The sequence below is a fragment of the Eumetopias jubatus genome, unplaced genomic scaffold (assembly GCF_037043125.1).
Source record: "Eumetopias jubatus isolate StellerSeaLion01/CBP00866 unplaced genomic scaffold, mEumJub1_p1.0 scaffold_15, whole genome shotgun sequence".
Classification (NCBI taxonomy): Eukaryota; Metazoa; Chordata; class Mammalia; order Carnivora; family Otariidae; genus Eumetopias; species Eumetopias jubatus.
Window position 1 is genome coordinate 12,718,213 of NW_028274821.1, and position 21,629 is coordinate 12,739,841.

Genomic DNA, 21,629 nt, shown 5'->3' on the forward strand with positions numbered 1-21,629 from the left:
TTTTTTTTTCATTATAAATACAACAAAATTAAAGAATGGTTGGAAAATAGGGGGAAATTCTGTTTAATACTCATAATTTCATGAGTCTAACATAATTGTTCCAAATTTGATAAATTTTCAAGATTCTTTTTTTTATAAACTTTTAGATGAGTTTGGTATAATTTATCTTATTTTGTTTAATTTTAATTTTATTATAACCAGCTTTTTTTTTTTTGCTTCACATTATGAGAGAAATAGAATTTCATATTACTGACTAATATTCACAAGCTGTCAGAGTTAATGTTTGCCTATTTCTTAGCTTGCAGTACCATAGTTTATTCATTTCCTGTATTTCTGTGAAATTTAGGGTTGTTTCATTTGTTGGCTTGCTGGCTTATTTGCTTGCTTGTTTGGTTTTATGGTCATCATAAAAATAATGCTATAGTAAACACATGAGAGCACATTGCTATTTCTCCTTTTTAGACTCCATCTACATGCCAAATAATTGAGTCTTACTTAGGTAATGGTTTATGTGGCAAATCATTTCAGCACCCCAGATTCATTTTGGAAAAAGTACTTTTTCAACATTTAGGTGAAAAATAGACTTGAAAATTGCCAAAAAGAAGGAAAGCCAGGACTTTTTATCTCTGCAGCACCATTTATTCAATAAATTAGGAGACAGAGTACTATTCTTTCCCCTATAACAATAAGCATTGCTGATAAAATATAACTGCATTCAGGGCTGATGACATAGACGTTTGGTTTACAAATGGGAAATAAGTTCCCAGGCAAAAATCCTGCCCAAAAAATCCCGCAAGTAGAAAACCCTGCTGATAATCTCTATAATCTATAAAGATGAGAAAATTAACAGATAAGACAAAAACAAAAACACCCCCTTTTATCTTGTCCCTTGTAAATATATACATATATATAATTATATATTACATCTCTAAACGATCCCTTTTATGATTTAAGGCAATCTGAATACAGTCCAAGTAAACTTTTACACATCTTATCCTTAGTAATTATTCTGAAGATACTGGCTTAAGACATTTTATAGTTTGCATAGTGGTAAACTGTCACATCATTTTAAAATTTCTTTTGAAATAAATTTTGTATGCTAATAGTTCTGATCCTCAGAGAGCAAAGAGATCCTGCTGATAACACAGATAAGTTGAAGACACAACATAATATTAGAATCTAAAAAAAATCAAATGTTCTCATTATTTCTGATTTGAGACTTAGTTTCTATTATATCTCTCTTTGTTTGAAGATTTGTATTTGAGGGATTGCACAGGGACTGAGTGACTTCATACTCACTCTACATTAGGCTACACATGCAAAGCAGCTTTATAAACCATAAAGTAGGGCGCCTGGGTGGTTCAGTCCATTAAGCGTCCACCTTTGGCTCAGGGCATGATCCTAGGGTCCTGGGATCGAGTCCCGCATGCAACTCCTTGCTCAGCTTCTCCCTCTGCCGCTCCCCTTGCTTGTGCTCACTCTCTCTCTCTTTCTCTCTGTCAAATAAATAAATTAAAAATATTTAAAAAAATAAAACACAAAGTACAGTGAAAATCTAATATAAATGTTTGGAAAAGTACTCTTTGCTCATCCTGTATATGAAAAAGAAACTTTAAAATTGGTCTAATAGAAAGAAATGCAAAACTTCTCTCCCTCCCCACCCCCCTTTCTCTGCAGCAATGAATTTAATAATTGATGGTATGGATCTGTTTTTCGTTCATGTAGAAGAGTAAGAATGTTTGGCCTGATAAAATAGCTGCATTTAGGGCTTTTATTAGTGATACCATCTAGGGACATGTATCTTCTCTTTGGAAATGGAACATAAGTCTCCAGATGGCAAATCACTGGGACTTTGTTCATAATATGAATGAAGCACATTGCCAGAAATTCATTTCCAAAAAATCAATACTGTTTGTACTGGAAATGTTTGTAAAAATGCTTGGAATACCATCAACTCTCTATGCACTTTGTGGATTATCTGGGGAAAACATTTAAAACCTGACAGGTTTTCCTCTGCCATCCGGTTAACCTCTTGCTTTCCTCCTTCAATTCCAGAAAGAATGTGAGCTAGTTCCAGCATTAATATACACAACCTATCATATGAGCTTAACTCTGCTTAAAAAAAGAGTGGAAGTGATTTCAGGGTCCCATGTAAAGACTTAGCTGTTACTCATGTTCATGTGGACAAGGTAGAGGGCTCCGTAGTTTGCTTATGCGTGCTTTGGGCTGAGTAAAGCCCAGGTGGTAAGAATTCCTAATGCGCAGTTAACAAAATTCATGGTTTTATTTTTCTGAGTTTCAGGTGGTTTTCATGAGCCTTTGCAAAAGTTTTTGGGACTGTGGCCTGGTAGCCTTGGACGACATTACAATAGAATTGGGAAGCTGCTCGTCTCCAGGTAAAACTGTCAGGGTTTCAAGCTCTCTTTGTCTCCTGGGCCTAGGGCAGCATATCCTGTTTCTCTGAGAATACACCAAATACATTTAATCTGGGCTAGCCTATTATTTTTGTCTTTCTTGTCAGAAGCACCCCTCTCCAGATCTGTGTAGTAAGTTTTGGAATTTAGAAATAATGATTTGTATGCACTGTGTGACATTGTACATGTGACTTGTATCTTCATCTATAAGAGAGGTAGTAAAAGTAATACCTACCTGAACAGTGGGAATAATACCTATAAATTCCCTAGCATAGGACCTGGCACAAAACAATGTGTTAAAACAAACACCTTCTATTATAGTCACTATTGTTATTTTTAATGTTGTCTTACAGAAATGCTGATTTTCAAGTAATAGTGATGAAACCGTTTTTATACAGATATTATACTAAACATGTCATTTTTCTTTTTTTTCTTTTTTCTCTTTTTTAGAGAGGCAAGGAGGGGCAGAGGGAGAGGGAGGGAGAGAGAGAATCGTAAGCAGGCTCCACGCCCAATGCTGAGCCTGTAAACATGTAATTTTTAAATGACAAATAAATATTTTCTAAGTGAATTAAGTGACAGTGGAACAGTGGATCAAGCATTGATGATAGTGACAAAATAAAGATGGTGGCTATGTGTTGGACATTATGTCTGATGAGAAGATGGTACATACCTCAACTCGGATCATTGGTCCTTGTATCTACTGATTACCACTGCATCCTAAACCATACGGTATCTATTTCTTTAACAAACAGGCAAACTGAGGAATCAATGTGGCACTAGAGGATAACCTCCTTGTTTATTTAATGAAAAGATCATTTGTTTTTAGTCCCTTGATTTGTGAGGCACTGCAAGGACAACACAAAGAAAAACAAGATAAGAATCTCTACACTTGAGGCATAGAAAAGGGAATGAGGCCTCATTAGCTTGTACCATCTGTAAAATAAGATGAAGTAAAATCATTATTATGCAAGAGATGTGAAAAACAGGCTGTGTATTGGAGAAATTTGCTAAGAATCTGGATGTGGGAAGGTACAACCAAGTTCAAGCAAAGGAGTTTCCAGTAAGTGGGAGGGGGCACCATTCTAAGAATCATCATCAGGGGCGCCTGGGTGGCTCAGTTGGTTGAGCCTCTGCCTTCAGCTCATGTCATGGTCCCCGGGACCTGGGATGGAGCCCCATGTCAGGCTCCCCACTCAGCGGGGAGTCTGCTTCTCCCTCTGCCTCTGTCTCTCCCCCGCTCGTGCTCTCTCTCTCAAATAAATAAATAAAATAAAATAAAAATGAGTCATCATCGAAGTTATTGAAGACGGCATCCAAAGACATAAATATTTGTTTTTGGAAAGGGAAATTAAGACTCCAGGTGGCAAAACACCAAGCCCTAATATTTATTTAGCTAATATTTATTGAGAACTTCATGTTCTAAATACTTTACTACGTACATCATCTCATTGAATACAATCCCTTGAGGTAGCACAGAAAAAGCCAGTCACGTGCTCCGCACAGGTCAAACTGTCTCCAGAAGCACACTTAGCTTTCGAACCTTCCCCACCTCGCCCGAAGCAACTATAGAGTTGTTCTAAGGATTCTCTTCACTCGCCCTGGATTTCTGAAGAAACCTCCTACATTAGGCAATTTTATTATTTTCCTTATTTCCATAAAGGCAGTTTGCCTCCAACTTGCAGAGCTTTGTAAGCTCATTCAGGCAAATAAATTCACCGGTCAGAGGAAGTTTCTTTCTCAAAGTTATCCCGACACTTTTGAATCTAGATGTCTGATTGTTCTCTGCCTCTACGGCAGGACCCGCAGGTGGAGTCCCGGCTCTAGCTGGAGGCAAGAGTAATGACACCACCCTCTGTTTCCCTGCAGAGAGGCTTCCACCTGCACCTGGAGAGTGTACTTTCGAACAAGATGAGTGTGCATTTACCCAGGAGAGAAGAGACCGGAGCAGCTGGTACAGAAGGAGGGGAGAGACGCCCACCTCCTACACGGGACCTAAGGGAGATCACACTACTGGGGTAGGTGAGTTACGCCATGTGGTGCTGTTTGCTGAGAAAGCCTGACCTAGCATTCCAGGGGCCATTTCCTGCATTTTGAAAGGTGCAAAATGTGCAAATGTACGTCCTGTGTCTAGGAGGAAGGACACATGCGATTCTACACACCTGGGGTAGGTCATTAAATATGTGCCCTGAAGATCCTTCTTTCTGTTTATACTCTGCTTCCGTATCTTGTGCCAAGAGGATTTCAATGGGCTTACAACGATATGCACACAGAAATAATGTAATTAGAAGTGGGTTTAAAAACACAAGAGAGAGGGACAGTGTGAAGGAAAAAAAAACGTCATGATCTAAGCTGGAGCCAGGACTGAGGCCTCCTATGGAAAATGTGCTGGCAGACAAGGGAGGAAACAGTAACAGGCAAATTTGACTCTAATTTTCTAGCAGCTGAAACAAAGATGAAAAACCTGATTCACTGTGTCCTTAGGATAAAGAGGTGAAGCACTCCACGAAGGGGTGTAGGAAATAAGGGGGTGCCTTTTCTGTAGAAAATATATGAAGTACAATGTAATAGACTAAACGTTGATTTATTATCACCATGTGCAGCACCTGTAAACAATGTCAGTGGTAAAATACTCCATGCAGAATAGAACTTTCTCATGGATGCTCTTCGTTTCACCTGGCATATCCATTGGATGGATGCACTGTTTGGTCCAGAGAAGCAGAACTACCCCTGATAGTGAGCTCGAAGAGATATTTCCTCAAGGGTCCTAGCAGAGAAGCCATTATGACGGTAAATACAAAGGTGAGGGGCACCTGGGTGGCTCAGACAGTTGAGCATTGGATTCTTACTTCAGTTTAGGTCATGATCTCGGGTCATGGGATGGAGCCCCAGGTTGGGCTCCACACTCAGCAGGGAGTCTGCTTCTCTCTCTCTCTCTCTCTCTCTCTCTCTCTCTGGCCTTCCCCCACTCATGTGCTGTCTCTCTCTAAAATAAATATATAAATCTTTAAAAATAAATGAATACATACATACATATATACATACAAGGGTGAGTTAGCTACTGCTATTTCCTATGGCCTACGTCAAGATAAGCCTATGGAATAACTCCAGAGATCAACCTACAGTGTAACCTGTTAGTGATTTGGCCAAACTTGGTGGGCTGCCATCAGGAACAGCTTTATTCTTTCTTTGGACGCTCTCTTCAAACATATGCTAAAGCATCCTCCCTTCCCCATCCCTTGGCAGATCCCATAGCTTCCCAGTCCTCTTGAGGTATTAGAGCAGTTACCTATTTCTGTGTGTAACAAAATCTAATCCAAATCAAATCTTCAGTCTCTCATTCAATTGAATCACCTCTCTTTCCCTCCGTTTGGGCCTAACTCATAGTTTGGGGATGATAAAAGGGAAGAAAGTTCTTTCTTTTTTTTGTTTTATTTCCTTCTCTGCCCCTCATTTTGTGATCTTTAATCAGGATAAGTGGGAGAGAGATTGAAAGAAAAGAACTTTTAAAATGGTGCTACTTCAGATTCCCTCTTGGCTGTTGAATATCCTCTGTTATAACAGATATCTGAGTACTGGCTCTTTGGGGAACCACTGCACCTTATAATTTCTGACAATGTGCTCTCTGGCTAATCTCCCATGACCACCTCCTCTTCCCTTAGCACTTGTTCATCAAGGTACAACCCACATAGATTTTTTTTTGCTTGGGTTCCAGCTGGTAGTTTTGGCTTAGGTCCCTTCAAGAGCTCTTAGTTCCAGCCACCTTCCCAGTGAGTGTCCGTTTGGCCTCAGATACTAATGCACTCTTGCCTGGCTAAGAAGAGGATGTGCAGGTTGGTCCTACCACTGACCTTCCTTTCTGTCCTACTGCTTTAGCTGGGCTGATTCTGGGACAGTGTTGTTTCAATAAGACAAGATGTTGAAGAGATTCATCATTGGTCCAGTAGAACAGATACCCACTTCCAGCACTGAGTAAAGATTCTAAAGGGGCTGTAAGAATATGTGAGGCTGTCACTGGAAGACCAGGAGGTTAAAAAGATAATCCAAAGTTGTATGTTAACACTGTTTTGGTTGGGAATAGTTTATTGCCCTCGGTAGCAGACAAAAATCCGCTTAGGGCTAGCTTTAGGAACAACTTGATGCAGAGGATAAAACTGTGTGATCAGGATCCAGTTTCTCTGCTTGTCCACCTCTTTGCTCCAGTTTTTCTTGGTTGGCTCCAATCCTAGACAGGTTATCCTCTTATGGTAGCAAGACTGCTGTAGCAGCTGCAGGTCTTTTGACACTAAATCAAGTGGAAAGAAATAACTCAAACAAAAACACAAAAAGTGAGTCTCATTGGCTCTGACTGACAATGTCTTAAGGGCAAGGTACTGCCAACCTTGTTTTTGAATCCTCATAGGGCTTACTCTTGTACCTTATATACTACAGATGCTCAAAAATGCCTTTGGAATGAATAAATGAATCTATAAGCCCTCCCTGACACATATAAATAACTAGCCATTTATTTAGCAAAACCCCTAGAAGACAGGATAGCGGGGAGGTATCTTTTTATTAGAAGAGGAGTAGAGAAAGGTCAAGAACGAATCAGCTTGAGTTAAGAGTCCATTGTAGTCACGGTGTTGTATTTATGTGCATTTTTCTTGGGTGGGAGGAGGGTTGATAGTTTTCTTCCATTTCTCAGAGACACCGAGAAGGCTAGTGGTAGCAGATCTGAGAGAAGGTACTCTCGAAGAGAGCTATGCTGTGGTGGATTGCCACAGGGGAATTTTCAGGGCAACAGTCCGTGGAATGTCTTGGACATGGAAGAGAGGGCAAAGCAAAACTATTAAGCAATGGAGGGAAAGGGTCTTTGAAAACGGCAAGGATGGTCACCAGGCTCCAGGAGATACAACAGACCAATGAATTTTGGAGTCATACCCCACTCACTAGGTATGAAACCGTGAGAAAGTTATATAAAATCTCTCAGTTTCATTTGTGTCATCTCGAAAATGAGAATAATTATAGCTCCTTACCTATCTACCTGATTTATAGGCTGGTTGAGTTTAAAAATTGAGGGGTTTGGGACTACACTGCTGCTAAGGTTCAAATCTCAGTTCCACCTTTGAACGTCTCTAAATCTCCATATCCTTATCTATATGTGAAATAATTAGTACCTACCTCATAGATTGTGGTGACATTTATGTTGTCACTGTAAGCTCAGTTTTAAGTATGTCAGATTTGAGATTCTTAATGGCTATTCAAGAGGAGGTGTTGAGTGGACAGTCAGGGGTTCAGGAAAGATGGCTGAGCTGGAAGTTGTTGACATATGGATGATATTGAAAACCATATGACTGGGTGAGATCTCCAAGGGAGCCCTTGTAGACCCAAAAGTGGACCAAGGGATAAGCCTTGGAGCACTCCAAAGTTCAGAGGTCGGAAGAGGAAGAGCCAGCAAAGGAGACTGAGGAGAGTGGCCAGTAACTCTGATGACGTTGTATGGAAGTCGCTCCCACGGTGCTTATGGGAAGTAGGGACTCGACAAAGATGTCTCTGCCCCTCCCTTCCTCATCTCCATGCTCTCTCCTCCCTTGGCTCTCTTTTCACTGGTAACAGTGGCTGTTGCTTCCCCCGCAGTCACTCTCTTGCCAGTGTAGTGGTACTTACCTAGTCCTTCTATATGTGTATATCACTTTTAACTTCCCAACTGGATTATAAGTAACCTGAGGGGCAGGTATTTGGACTCAGCATGAGCTTGCTAATGCTGCCTTAATAAAATAGCACAGATACTGCTGGGCAGCTTAATTAAACAACAGAAATTTATTTTCTCACGTTTCAGGAGGCTAGAAGTCCAAGCTCAAGGAGTTGAGAGGGTTGGTTTCATTCTGAGGCTTCTCTGTTGGGCTTGCAGATGCCCTCCTTCCAGCTGTGTCCTCACATGGTTGGCCATTGGTCTGTGTTGTCTGTGTCCTGAGCTCTCGTCGTTGGATTAGGACCCACCCGAACAACCCCATTTCAACTTCATTACCTCTTTAAAAGCTCTATCTGCAGACACAGCCACATTCTGAAGTACCAGAGTTAGGGCTTCAGTGTGTGAATTTTAGGAGGGCGCAATTCAACACCTAACAGAATCCCTCCCTGGAGTTAGCGCAGCGTGCTGAACACTGAAGGAGCAGGGGGAGCTCTTCTGACACAAAATGGCCTTTGTCCTGCCCCTTACATCTTTCTACTAAGATAACATGAGTTTGTTTCATGTGTATACCACATTCTACCCCCTCCCCCTCTATGCAACGTCTGTGACAGCCTAGCAGAAGCACATTCAGTAGACACTCAACGACTCCTAAGTTTGCTCCTTTATTTACCTTTTGCCCAGTTTATAGGGCCATGCATTAGTTAACTTGGTGTGGCTTTGTTTAAAGAAAATGATATGATAGTGTTTGCTTTGTCTCTGAAAACTTTGAAGGATGTTTCAGCTGGCTGGATGTTCTGCAAAGATTATAATGCAAAAACATCTTAGTGTGCCCAATATTCAGATCCCAGCAAATGCTTTATACATTAAATGAAATTCTCTGGTGCACAATCAAGAGAATTCTGATTTTTTTCAGCACATTGCTTCTAGGGTCTGCCTTCTTCTTCATTCTTTATTTCACCCAATTCAATGCAAATTTTTAAAAGGTTCTGAAAGCACCTTTCCATTTTCTAACGAAAGAAAATCTTTTACAGGTTAGATCTTTTTATGCCTATCTACAGTAATGCAGATGAGGCAGCAAAGTTTGCTGTGGGTACCTACATACATAGAATTGGATTGAAGGTGTTTTGGTTTTGTTCTTAAAATTACTTAAACAATTGCTTTAGTAGGGAAATAATGTTAGCTAGTGATCATTTATGGAACATTTACCCTGTGTAGGCACTACACTGGGAACTTTACATCTTGTCTTAGTTTGAGCTGCTATAACAAAAGTACCACAGACTGGATGGCTTAAACAACAAACATTTCTTTCTCTCAGTTCTGAAGGCTGGAAAGTTCAAGATCAAGGCGCCAACAGATTCGGTGAGAGCCTGCTTCCTGGTTCATAGACGGCCATCTTGTCGCTATGTCCCCACGTGGCTGAAAGGGGCAAGAGCTCTCTCTGGGTTCTCTTTTAAAGGGGTACTAATCCCATTGAAAAGAATTCACCCCTCATGATCTAATCAGCTCCCAAGGGCCCCACCTCCTAATATCATCACGTTGGGGGATAGGATTTCAACATATAAATCTGGGGAGGACATAGACATTCAGTCTGTAAACACATCCTTACCACGAAGTCAGTGGAAGTAAAGTAAGTGGATGCCTGTTTTTCACACGAGAAAACCAAAGCTCAGAGAAGTTAAGTGTTTTTCCAGGGCCACATAGTAGTAACAGGTAGAGTAGGGACAGAATCTCAGGAACGTCAGTCTCTAATGGCCATATTCTGTCCACACTGTCTTACCGGAGTTTCCCCGCCTACATGACACTAAGAGACCACAAACGACCTGGAACAGCTGTGACAGCTTATATGTGAAAGGCACAATTCTTCATATAGCAGCATGATCTCACCCCAACACCTTTCAACCAAAGAGGGGTATCTTCTCTTGGAAAGGATATGTTCAAACTCATGTTATTTTTAGACCTCTATAGAAATGCATCTAGCAGAAAGTAAATTCTTTTCTGAGCTGTTTCTGATGTCAGTGAACCAATGTTATAAACTGAACTCCAGTGCTGTAACCTGCACACCTATTGTGTATCCTAAAGCCTGAAAGGGTGGCTGCTTCTTTCTCTGGAGTCCAATGGCTGGAGCCACATGTAGGCGGGTATATTGGCTCTCAGACCCCAAAATGACAAGTATCACCCGTTCAAAAATTAAAGCAGAAGCAATAAGGTTCCCTTTAAAACATTTATTTGTTCGAGCCACCAGTTTCACAGGCTACATGTCTATAAGATGAAACATCTTAGAACTGGGAGCAGTCATAAATCCAGAAGATCCTGATTTATGCCCCATTTTCTGAGCATCGACTATGCCTTGTGCACCAAATAATTGCCCCCAAATTATAATAAGTAAAATAATAGGGTTAAGTTCTAGAGGAGATGGAACCACACAGAGAGAAGCAGCTAGCTCTCCTTGGGAGTATCTTGAAGGATGAGTGAGAGTTCACCATGAAGATTGGCAGGATGAGGGAGCATTTCAGAACAAGGGAGTGGTGCATGCAAAGTATGGAACCACTAAGTATCGTGGCGGCTTCGGGGAACTGTAAATGATTCTACTGGGTCGGTCTATAGGACACTCTCAGGTAGGATTCCCAAGAAAGTGAAGCCCAAGATACAGGTTTGTATACAGGTTGTACTTTTGGAGCTGTGGTCCCAAGGAGCCGAAGTGTGGAACGAGGGTAGGAAAGCAAGAAAGGAGGGAGAACTGGTACAAGGATGCCTCATTAACTTGGCCTCTATTGTGTCCAGTTGGTTGCTTGATCCTATGGGAACCTCTGAGAAGCCACGGAGGTTGCCAAGAATATTCTGGAGCTTTGCAAAGCCCCTCCCTGCCCTCCGCCCATGGCCATCCCATGACCTAGTTTTCTTCTTTAAAAATTTTTGGTCAGTCTTTTGTTAGCTTCAATTGTTAATATCACCTCAGGCGGTTGCAATGTTAAACACTTGTTTAACTGATTGCTTTTGACAAACGCCCTGGAGTCAGGTCTACCTCAGGCAAATTAAATAGAGAGATACATTAAAGAGAAGCCCTGTGAATGGAAGTTTCTGGTCTTGGAGACTGCATTCTACCTTTTCACTTTCCGTCCTTCAAGCCTATCAGTTTACACTTGGAAGAACACACTCAAGAAGGAAATAGGAAGAGGAAAGGCATACAGAGCTGCTTAGAGACAACTGCATTAGACGGGCAGTAAATATAGGCCCATTAAATAAAAAGAGAAGCTCACAAAAGCCACATGTCCATATGGACATGCCAGTTTATTGTGTTTCTTAGACTCAACACATCATCATACATAGCAATTTCAAGGGAGCTGTAGTTCCCGATTTACTATCTGGCGATGCGATAAATCTTTCCAGAATCTAGTGGTGTCGTCTAGTGGAAACATCAATGAACAGTGAGCTGACTCTGCCACTTACTGCCTTCATAGCCTGTGGCATGGTCACACAAGTTCTCTGAGCCTCAGTTTCCCCTAATATAAAATAAAGTTAACAAGAGATGTCCTGTGAATCTCTTAGGGTTGCTATGATGATCATAACTAAGATTATATTTGTGAAAAGCTTTGATACTGTATCAGCTCCACTCAAATGAATTGTATTATTTTTACAATTTTTAAAAGACTCTATTTATTTATTTGAGAGAGAGAGAGCGTGCACACACCAGCAGCAGGGAGGGGCAGAGGGTAGAGGGAGAGAGACAAGACTCCCCCTGAGCAAGGAGCCCGATGCGGGGCTTGATCCCAGGACCCTGAGCCACAGTCAGATGCTTAACTGACTGAGCCACCCAGGCACCCCTGTTATTTTTTATAATTAGTGAAACTTTGATAAAATGTGATGTTCGTCTCTGGAATGCTTTCTTGGAATCATTGTTCTGTATCATCATCTGTGCTTTTATAAATAGAAAATCGTGGCCTATGACTACAGGTAAAATGACTTAGTCGTAACCAGAACGCTTGGTAGACCTTAAAACAATGTTTTCCAAACTACCACTGGGTAATTTAAGTGTTATGTGGATGAATATTTTTTAATTTGATACTTATATCCATGTATAGGAAAAATACCTAACCACTCCATCAAACCCATTATTTCCCAGATGTACAGCTTTTTTCCTGCTTTCACGCTAATAAAAGTTTCCTATTTGAATAAATGTATTTATGTAATAAAAATGGAATCTATTTATAGAAAAATATAAGTGGATAATACTGCAGATTTGTGGACAGACAAAATCAAATCATGAAGTTGGTATTTGTATGACTAAAGTTTGGGAAATATTTCCAATGATTAAGTCAGTCATGTAGTAGGACCAGTCATGCTAGTAAAATAATAACAAAGACCAAAAGAAAAAAACCCAAAACTCTTGCCCTACGATTTGGATCCTTCATTAATGAAATAATACAGGCATTTGTGACAGATGACTCTGGACTTGCATGGACAAGGGAGCGACTCTGCAGGATTTGTCTTTCCTGACGCAGATGCTTCTTATTTACAAGGTAGTAAAGACAGGTTTTAAAGTTCGCAGGATTTTATTGGTTATTGGAATTTTATTAACATTTATATGCCGCCATGCTCTCAGAATCCTTCTAAACATTAGTTTTAGTTGCCCTGGAGTTTACGGGGATTTTGTGGCCCAGAGATAGTGGGATAAATAAATCAATAGATAACTATCCAGTTTAGTGAGAAAATGCCTTCAATTGTAACATTTCCTAGCTCACTGAGTCTACTGGCCAATAGATTAAAAGTCCTCCAGGCCTGCCTCCCCACAACTGCTTTCTAGAAAAGCAGCTATTCATCATTTTCTTAATGATTTTCCAGAGAGAGACAGCATCTGTTTCTTTTGTGATATCGTTTAATGTTTCAATAAGTCTTCCATATTTTTAATAATTAAGGGTGAAGTCTTCATTTCTAAGAACATTCGCTCTTGTGTGATAGAAATATCAAGGATGCATTAAAATACCAAATAATGACATGTATTTATAAAATTATGCTGACAAAAGAAAACCACAATTATATATGTAATATGTCTGTTATACAGCTGAAATTTATTAGCAGTTGAATTCCGGTCCTTGTCTTTTTGGTTTTTTTAAGATTTTATTTATTAGAGAGGGAGGGAGAGAGGGAGAAGGAGAGAGTGCATCAGCAGGGGGAGGGGCAAAGGCAGAGGGAGAAGCGGACTCCCCGCTGAGCAGGGAGCCTGATGGGGAACTCGATCCCAGGACCCTGGGATCATGACCTGAGCCGAAGGCAGCCGCTTAACCAACTGAGCCACCGACTGAGCCACCCAGCTGCCCCCTGGTCCTTGTCTTTTGAGAATTGCAGTAGTTGATATCCAGACAAGCAAGAAGGCTACCCGGCTAGTCTGTAACCATCTGAGAAATTAGCTCCCGATTATCAAAATCCTCAGTGTCCGTCAATCCTTCTATGATTTATCTTATCACACTAGTTCCTGATATTGTCAGAACCTACTTACACAGAGAAGGCTTCTATGGCAAGCTGCTGTTAAAAATTGATGATATATACATAACACAACATTTACCATCTTAATAATTTGCAAGTGTGCGTTTCAGTGGTAGTAAAGTGCATTTACACTTTTGCGCGACCATCACTACCATCCATCTCCAGAAGTCTTTCCATTTCCCCAAACTGAAACTCCATCCCCCTTAAACAATAACTCATTTATGACAAGCTTTAAGAATCATTTAGAAGGTATAGTAAAAAGCAATTTTAGACAGACACATTTAGCTGTGGTTCTGCCCAAAGTCCTGATGTCTTTTTTTTTTCCCTGATTGTTCAAACTCCTCTTCAGCTTAATGAATGCAGTTTAGCTGTTCAGTTCACATGGTTCATACAGGCCCCTCGAGTTCCTTCCCGGCCCTGCTGAGAGGGGGCAGGCACCAAGACTGAAGGAACAGCTGCTTCACTGTTCCAAATTATGGATATGGTGTGTGTCTCAAAACATCACAGTTGCTGCACAAAGAACAGATGGGACCCCAATCTCCCCGTAGATCCATTGGAACCCTGTCTTGAATGTTAAACAATGACCCACAGAGAGAAAGTGACTTAGGTTAATAATCCCTTCCACAGATTGAAATCCTTCATGTACACGAACATGTAAGCTGGTCTGAGGTTTCAACACTGGGGCTTCCTGGCTCCCATCCAGGGCTTTTGTTTGCGGAGACAGACAACATTTGGAGTTATAATGTGGCAGAGCTTGTCAACACATGGGGCTTTTCTCCTCTTTCCAAACACATGTGAGACAGACTGGCTCTCTGTGAAGCTCTGATCTTTTCTGGGAAAAGGAAGTGTCACATGCAAGTCAAAAGGAAAAACATATTTGGAATCAGGAGGAATAATTGGTCTGTGCATCAGACAGACAAGTTCTGATCCATTGGCAAACATGTTAAAATTGTTTATATGTATAGACATTGATCTAGATTGGTTTAAATTGGTATTACCTCATGGAATATGCATTTGTGCTTAACAGAAAAGATATCAAGGATTTTTGGAGAGGCTAACGTTACTCCAGAAAAATAGACTTGTGTCAGTGCCCCAGAAAGGCACAAGGCCTTGTACTCACATCCCCCTGGATGTTACCTCTGTCTTCCCAAAGTGGAATAATTACACAGCTCAAAAGCCTGGGAGATTTCCTTTCATACTTTATGGTCTGAAACACAAAGATCTCGGGAACCGGAGACCTGAGGTAATGATTTCAGCCTAATACCTGAGACCCAGTGGTGCATGAGCTGAAAGCATTTCCAGAGAAATGCGTCACCCGTTGGAGGCTAAATGGTTAGTGCATTGTACTCAAAAAGGAAAGAATTTCATTTAATCCTGGGGGTTATTAAGGGTTTTCCTCTCTTCCAGGATCTCAGACTAATTCTGTCTGGGATTCATACTGTTACCAGTAGGATGCATGCTGTCATCACTAGAGGGAAGGTGCTTCTTAGGTCGTCTCTCACTCATGATGGATCCATTGCTTCCTTTCCATTCTGCAAAGATGTCCATCTCAGAGCCCTGATGCTCTCTACTTTCCATTTTCCCGGGGACAGCATCTTTTAGAGGAGCCTGCTTTTCTTCCCTACCTGAGCATTTCATCTTTTTTTTTTTTTTAAGATTTTATTTATTTATTTGACAGAGAGAGACACAGCGAGAGAGGGAACACAAGCAGGGGGAGGGTCAGAGGGAGAAGCAGGCTTCCCACCGAGCAGGGAGCCCGATGCGGGGCTCCATCCCAGGACCCTGGGATCATGACCTGAGCCGAAGGCAGACGCTTAACTACTGAGCCACCCAGGCGCCCCTGAGCATTTCATCTTTAGTCAAGGTTCTTTATTTAGAATTCAAGTGGGCCTTCTGAGAACCCCAAAGCCAGATACAAGTTATTTTTCTGATTTTCTTCTTATTTTTTTTGGAGGAATTTTTTTTTTTTTAGGTTAAACATGCAATAAGGTAGGATTTCAGGGCACTACACGACTAATTTATGTATGGGATAGCATGGGATACCTTTGTGCAGAGGTAGGTGATAAACCATGGTCATTTTCATGCTTTGACTTTATTCTCCATAGAGTTTAATTAACCTGCATGGCGTACTTGGTTAAACATACGACTCTTGGTTTCATCTCAGGTTGTGATCTCATGGTCATGAGATCAAGCCCCACGTCAGGCTCTGCGCTCAGCGCAGAGTCTGCTTGTAGTTTCTCTCCCTCTCTTCCTCTGCCCCTCCCCACTACCCCCACCATCTGACTGTCTCTTAAATAAATAAATAATCTTATATATATATATATAGAGAGAGAGAGAGAGAGAATATATATACTCTTCTATTAAGATGATGTATATCTGTATTTTTTTTACATCCAGCCTAGCTTAAGTTAGAAAATGTTAAAGAAAAGAATAATAAATTTCCTTTCATTGCTGAAAATACAAAAACCCCAGTGCTTCTTGTACAGCAGTTTTCTTGCCAGTGAAAGAATGAAGGATAACAACGTTAAAAAATAATCTAATATGTGTTTGGTTTAAAAAAAATGCATCAAATGGCATGGTACTAGTTTGAGAACATTTGCTTTGATATGACTTTAATTTTATCAACACTTGGATTTTAGTTTGGCCTTGGAGCATCCTACTCAAGTGCATGTATCATTGCCAAGACCCTCACACAACTGGAGTGACCTTGGTCGAACTGGTTTGGGGCTTAGAGCTGCTGAAGAAAATGCATTCATTTGTTCATTCAACAAATATTTATTGAGTATATATTATGTTCTAGGACCTGGAGGCATAACAATGAAGTGAACAAGAAAGTATCTCTGCCCATGTGTGTTCTAGAGAAGGGAGACAGGCAAAGCTAAAAAAATAAGAAAACTCTATAGTATGTCGAGAGGCAGTGAAATGCTATGGAAATCATAGAGGGTAGGGAATGAGGAGTGCCAGAGGGGGATTATAATTTGAAACAGTGCCGTCAGAATAGGCCTGATGGAAAAAGAAATATCTGAGCAAAGACTTAGAAATGAGAGTGTGAGACTGAGATGATATGGAAGGAAAGCCATTCCAGGCAGAGGGATTGGCACATGCAAAGGCCCTGAGGTGATAGCATACCTACTGTATCCCAGGAACAGCACAGGGACCAATGTGATCACGCAATACAGAATGAGTAAGAAGAAAGGCAGTAGCAGAAGAATGTGGTAGAAATCGAGGTAAGAAAATTGTTAAGAGATTATAGGGTCCTAAAAGCCATTCTCAGGCCTTCAGCTTTTACTCTGAGGGAAATGCCGAATCAGTGGAAGGTTTTGAGCGGAGGAGTGGTAAGATTTAGCTTCTGTTCACTATGGGTACTATGTTGAGATGAGATTGGAGAGATTAAGGGCAGAGACAGGCAGACTAGCTAACAAGTATTGCATTAATCCAAGTGAAAAATACTAGTGCCTCAGATCAGGAGGTAGCAGGGAGGTGGTGAGAAGAGAAATAACCGGATTCCGGACATGTTTTGAAGATAGAGCAATGGGACTTCTGACGACCTGGATGTGAGAGTGAGGGGAGGAGGGGGTGGTGCAGGACTTCCAGGTTTGGGGCCTGGCCAACCAAAAAGGGTAGAGTGGGTTTCAGGGTGAGGCTGTTGGAGTTTAGTCTTGGACATGTTTGGTTGGAGGTATCTATTTGACAAGGGGAGATGTCCATTAGGCAGTCTGAATAAACACATTTGGGTTTCAGCAAAGGGGTGGAAATTTAAATTTGTGCTACAATAACATATGTAGCATTAAAAGCCATGGAACAAGATGAGATCACTCACGTGTGAAATGATGATCACTTAGTTAGTGAAAATAAAGCAGTTTGAGACCAGGGCCTTGGAGCACTCCAAGGGCACAAGGTCAGAGAAGAAAGGATGAACTAGCAAAGGAGAGACCAGTGAAGTGGGAGAAAAACCAGGACAGTAGACGTCCTGCAAACCAAGTTAAGCAAGTACTTGTAGGGGGCACCTGGATGGCTCAGTCGGTTAAGGTCATGATCCCAGGGTCCTGGGATCGAGTCCCACATTGGGCTCCCAGCTCAGTGGGGAGTCTGCTTCCCCCTCTCCCTCTGCTGCTCCCCCTGCTTGTTCCCTCTCTCTCTCTCTCTCTCGCCCTCTCTCTCTCAAGTAAATAAATAAAATCTTAAAAAAAAAAGAAAGTACTTGTTGGAGGCAGAAGTGATGTATTATCGTCAATGCTAGATGAGACAAAAACAACAAGGGCTGAATATTGACCGTTGGTTTAGTGAAGAGGATGTCATTGGTGAACACTCCAGAAACACAGGCAGTATCATTTGTAATATTTTAAGGGAGATCCTGGGCAAGGCTGGTTGATGAAGGCCACATCCCATGACTCTGATGGCCCGGTTTCGCAGCGCGACGACTTTACTGAGTGGAACGCTGGGGGAAGGTGTTGCACAGTGCATACAGTTTGATAAGACCCACCTAAGCAGGACTATTTCTCCCACCTCTTCAATAGCCTGTGGGACTTCTCAGGTCTGTGTGTGTGGAAGTGGGAGAAAGAAGGAATGCCCTGCAGAAGCACAGATGGAGCTTCTGATCAATTCTGGTTGGGATATTTCAAGCCTTGCATTTTGGGGAAATGACTAGAGTGAATTAATTAAACATCCAACTGTAAAGAAAGATGCCCTAGAGACCATTTCATCTGCATGCAGTATTTGGGCTCTCTTTTTTTTTACCCTCACTTTGGCCATTAATTTCTGCATGAAAGAATAACTGAACACTACATAAAGATTATGTTTTACATCATGTATATTAAAAAATCAGTGTGGGCCAAGAAGACAAAAATGCATGCAGACATTTGTGCGTAGTTTTTCAGGTGGAAGAGACATAAACTTTTATCAAATGACCCAGGGTTAAGAACTACAGATATGAAGTCCAGGACCTTTTCTAAAATGAGCCTCAGGTCTACAGAATTATATCACTGGGATGTTAATCTAGAAATTACTATTCATATATAGCCTTATGCCTTATTTAAGTGGCTGGATGGTAATTATTTAACACTAACCAGTTATACTGGGGGGTGGGGGGCCATGGCTGATTTGTAGCTACGTCTGCTTTCTATGGGGCAAATACATCCATCATGGCCCATTTCAAACTACCAACATGAAGTCATTTGGACCTATCAACGGAAGCCACCCAATTGACTCTTGGGAGCCAATGGAGGCTGGTTCCAGCACACCACTGTTTTATTTATGTGCAGACAAATCTTCTGCGTGAAACCAGCAAATTAAAAACAAATTAAAAATAAGACAGGAAAAGTAAATGTAATATAATTTACATATATTTATATATGTATAAACAGATAGTATTAATCCTTATTTCAAAATGATGAATATAGGTTGAGAGAGGATAATTCCTTAGACCAGGATCAAATATTAGAATCAAGACTTGAACCCAGACCTACCTACCTGACTACAAAATCCATGCTGTCTCCCCAAAACCCATGTCTAGAAGCTCCAGAACATTGTCCATGAATTAGTAGGGTAAAGTCCCATATGTTAACCACCACATCCGTGGCATAATGCTAGTATTATAATAATAACATTAATTACATCCTATATTTTAAAATGAATTTTAAATTATTAAGAGAAAAGAATTATTTTGATGGTCTAGATTGTGTAGCATGTCTATTCCTCTTGGATTATATTCTCCAAAATTATAACATCCTTCCTCAGGATGGTGGTGAAGTCATTCATTTAATTTGTTTCCAGGAACACTACTCAGAAGAGAAAGAAGGGAATATTCCTTGCGCATGTGCATATGTGTGTGTGTGCGCATGTTTGACAATACCTGATTTTGTGTTGCTTTCCAGGCTACTACATGTACATCGAGGCCTCCCACATGGTGTATGGACAAAAAGCACAGCTCTTGTCCTGGCCTCTGAGAGGAGTCGCCATCAAACAGTGCTTGACCTTTTTCTACCACATGTATGGGGCAGGGACCGGCCTGCTGAGTGTTTATCTGAAGAGGGAAGGTGAGAGTGAAGAGTCCCTCTTATGGAGAAGACGAGGTGAACAGAGCATCTCCTGGCTGCGAGGGCTGATTGAGTACAATTGTGAGAGGCAGCACCAGGTAAGCCACAAGAGCCAAGTGATAAAAAGGGGTCCTGTAAGCTTCTGCTATTCTTTCTTCTTCTTGCTACCTAAAAGAACGTTCTGTTCTTTTTCAGGGTCATAGATAAAGGCAGTACTTGTTTAAGAGTAAACATAATTAGTCTCTATTGATTAAATCTCAGCAGTGAATAGGAGATGAGGTGGGCAGAGTAAGCTCTGGGTATTTATTTGTAAAGTGATTTTTGCAACTTAGTGATGAAAGGGTGGCTATTTTTGTCTTGGCACATTCTGAGGATCAAGTGCATTCTGTGTGTCCTGCATGTCTCTAAAATGGTCCTCTTTTCTTCTGAACATGGTATTACCTAATTAGTTGGCCCAGCTGCATCTTCCCCTCATCATTACCTACACGCAAGGCCTTCAGCGGCAAGCCTCTATTTAACAGAGTGTGTGGTCCAGAGGAAATGTTACGCCTCTGTCTGCAATGACGTGGAAGAAGCTGAGAGTGCTGATCCTGAGTCCCGAGTCTCATGTGCAGTAGGAGACCTCTGCCCCACAGCATCCTGGTCATGAGCGAAGCTGGGCAGCACCAGGGAAGAGCTTTTCACATTCCAGTTGGTGAGGCTGAGCAGCCAATCTAGTCTAGAGGTGGGCAGGGGCCTCCTGGCAGCCACTGACTTCCCCTGCCTCCTCTGACCCAAAGCTCCAGAGAGCTCTGGGGAAATAACCTTCAGAGCCCGGTTGTTCCTGAAATTGCTCTGTAGAATTCTGAGCTCCAACCTTCCACTAAAAGCACTGCTTCCTCCTCATCCTTGCTTCGGACTGATGAATATAGTCTTGGGTCGTCAGCACTTTAACCACTGGCTGCTTGGCTAAGCCCAAATCTTCCTGGGCCGAGGTCTTCACAATAAGGGCTTCATTTTACACCATCATAACCACATGGAATATTCTTCAGATCTAAATGGGAAGGGACTGCAGAAGCTCAGGTGGGCCCGTCAGGGTGCTGTGTTCCTGAAGAACAAACGATAGAGGGAATGTGAGCCATTATCTGGGGATGGCCCTGTATTGTGTCATGGATAAAACTATCGAGAGATTGAGTGAAGAATAACAGCCCCAGGAACGAAGTGTATAGTGCTTTAATGTCTGTTACAGAAGGAAAGTGCATCATTCAAGAACTTACTAATATAACTGATCATCACTCTGAGATGGTAGATTAATTGCATTAGGCTCTTAGGGCACTCACACTCCTATCCTATTCACATGTTCTCAAAGTGTGGTCCTGAGGCCAGCAGCGACGCCTGAAATGCAAATTCACCTAAAATGACATGTACCTAACATGCACTATCTTGGGCCCCACCTGGAACTACTAAACCAGACCTGAGGGGGAGGGCACCAGAAATCCGTGTCTTAGCAAGCCCTCCTGGTGATTCAGGTGTACACTAAAGATGGAGCATCTCTGTTCCAGAGTAAGTGAATCTGAGTCTCTCGGGGAGGAGCCTGAGCATTGATGTTTTTTTATAACTCCCAAATGTTGCTGATGCACAAGGGTTCTGGGATTTGAATTCAAGAGAACAGATGGCTTCTCAGCATCTAAACCCAAGGAGTTGAGTCCAAGGCCTTGAATATACTAGACTTGCTGGGTAGATGGTTGTTTGAAATGGTTTTTTGATCCCAAAGTAATTAGGCGTCTCAGGTAGCATCTTGAGGTGTTCAAGTTCAAAGGGTGCAGAATGGCCTGGGAGATTTTTAGCTCACAACCTGGAAAGAAGACTCCACACCATTCCCTTTGTCTTAAAATGGAACAGATAGGAATCTGCCATGAGGAATTTCCTTCTGGATTTAGTGATTCCATCACAAATCCCAAATGACTATCTGGAGACCAGGCTGAACTAGTTTCTTCAAAACATCTTAGTGTCTAATAAAAACACAGACACACCCATGCAAATGAACCC

At 41.5% G+C, this 21,629-nt stretch overlaps 1 protein-coding gene across 1 annotated transcript in view; it reads left to right on the forward strand.

Moving 5' to 3' along the window:
- The window catches only part of MAMDC2 (MAM domain containing 2), a 135,947-nt gene that overhangs the window by 109,130 nt on the left and 5,188 nt on the right, over nucleotides 1-21,629 (forward strand). The window contains exons 10-12 of the mRNA XM_028117377.1: nucleotides 2,303-2,396; nucleotides 4,284-4,436; nucleotides 19,440-19,699. Of these exons, the coding sequence (XP_027973178.1) occupies nucleotides 2,303-2,396; nucleotides 4,284-4,436; nucleotides 19,440-19,699 (507 nt within the window). The remainder of the gene's footprint in view (nucleotides 1-2,302; nucleotides 2,397-4,283; nucleotides 4,437-19,439; nucleotides 19,700-21,629) is intronic.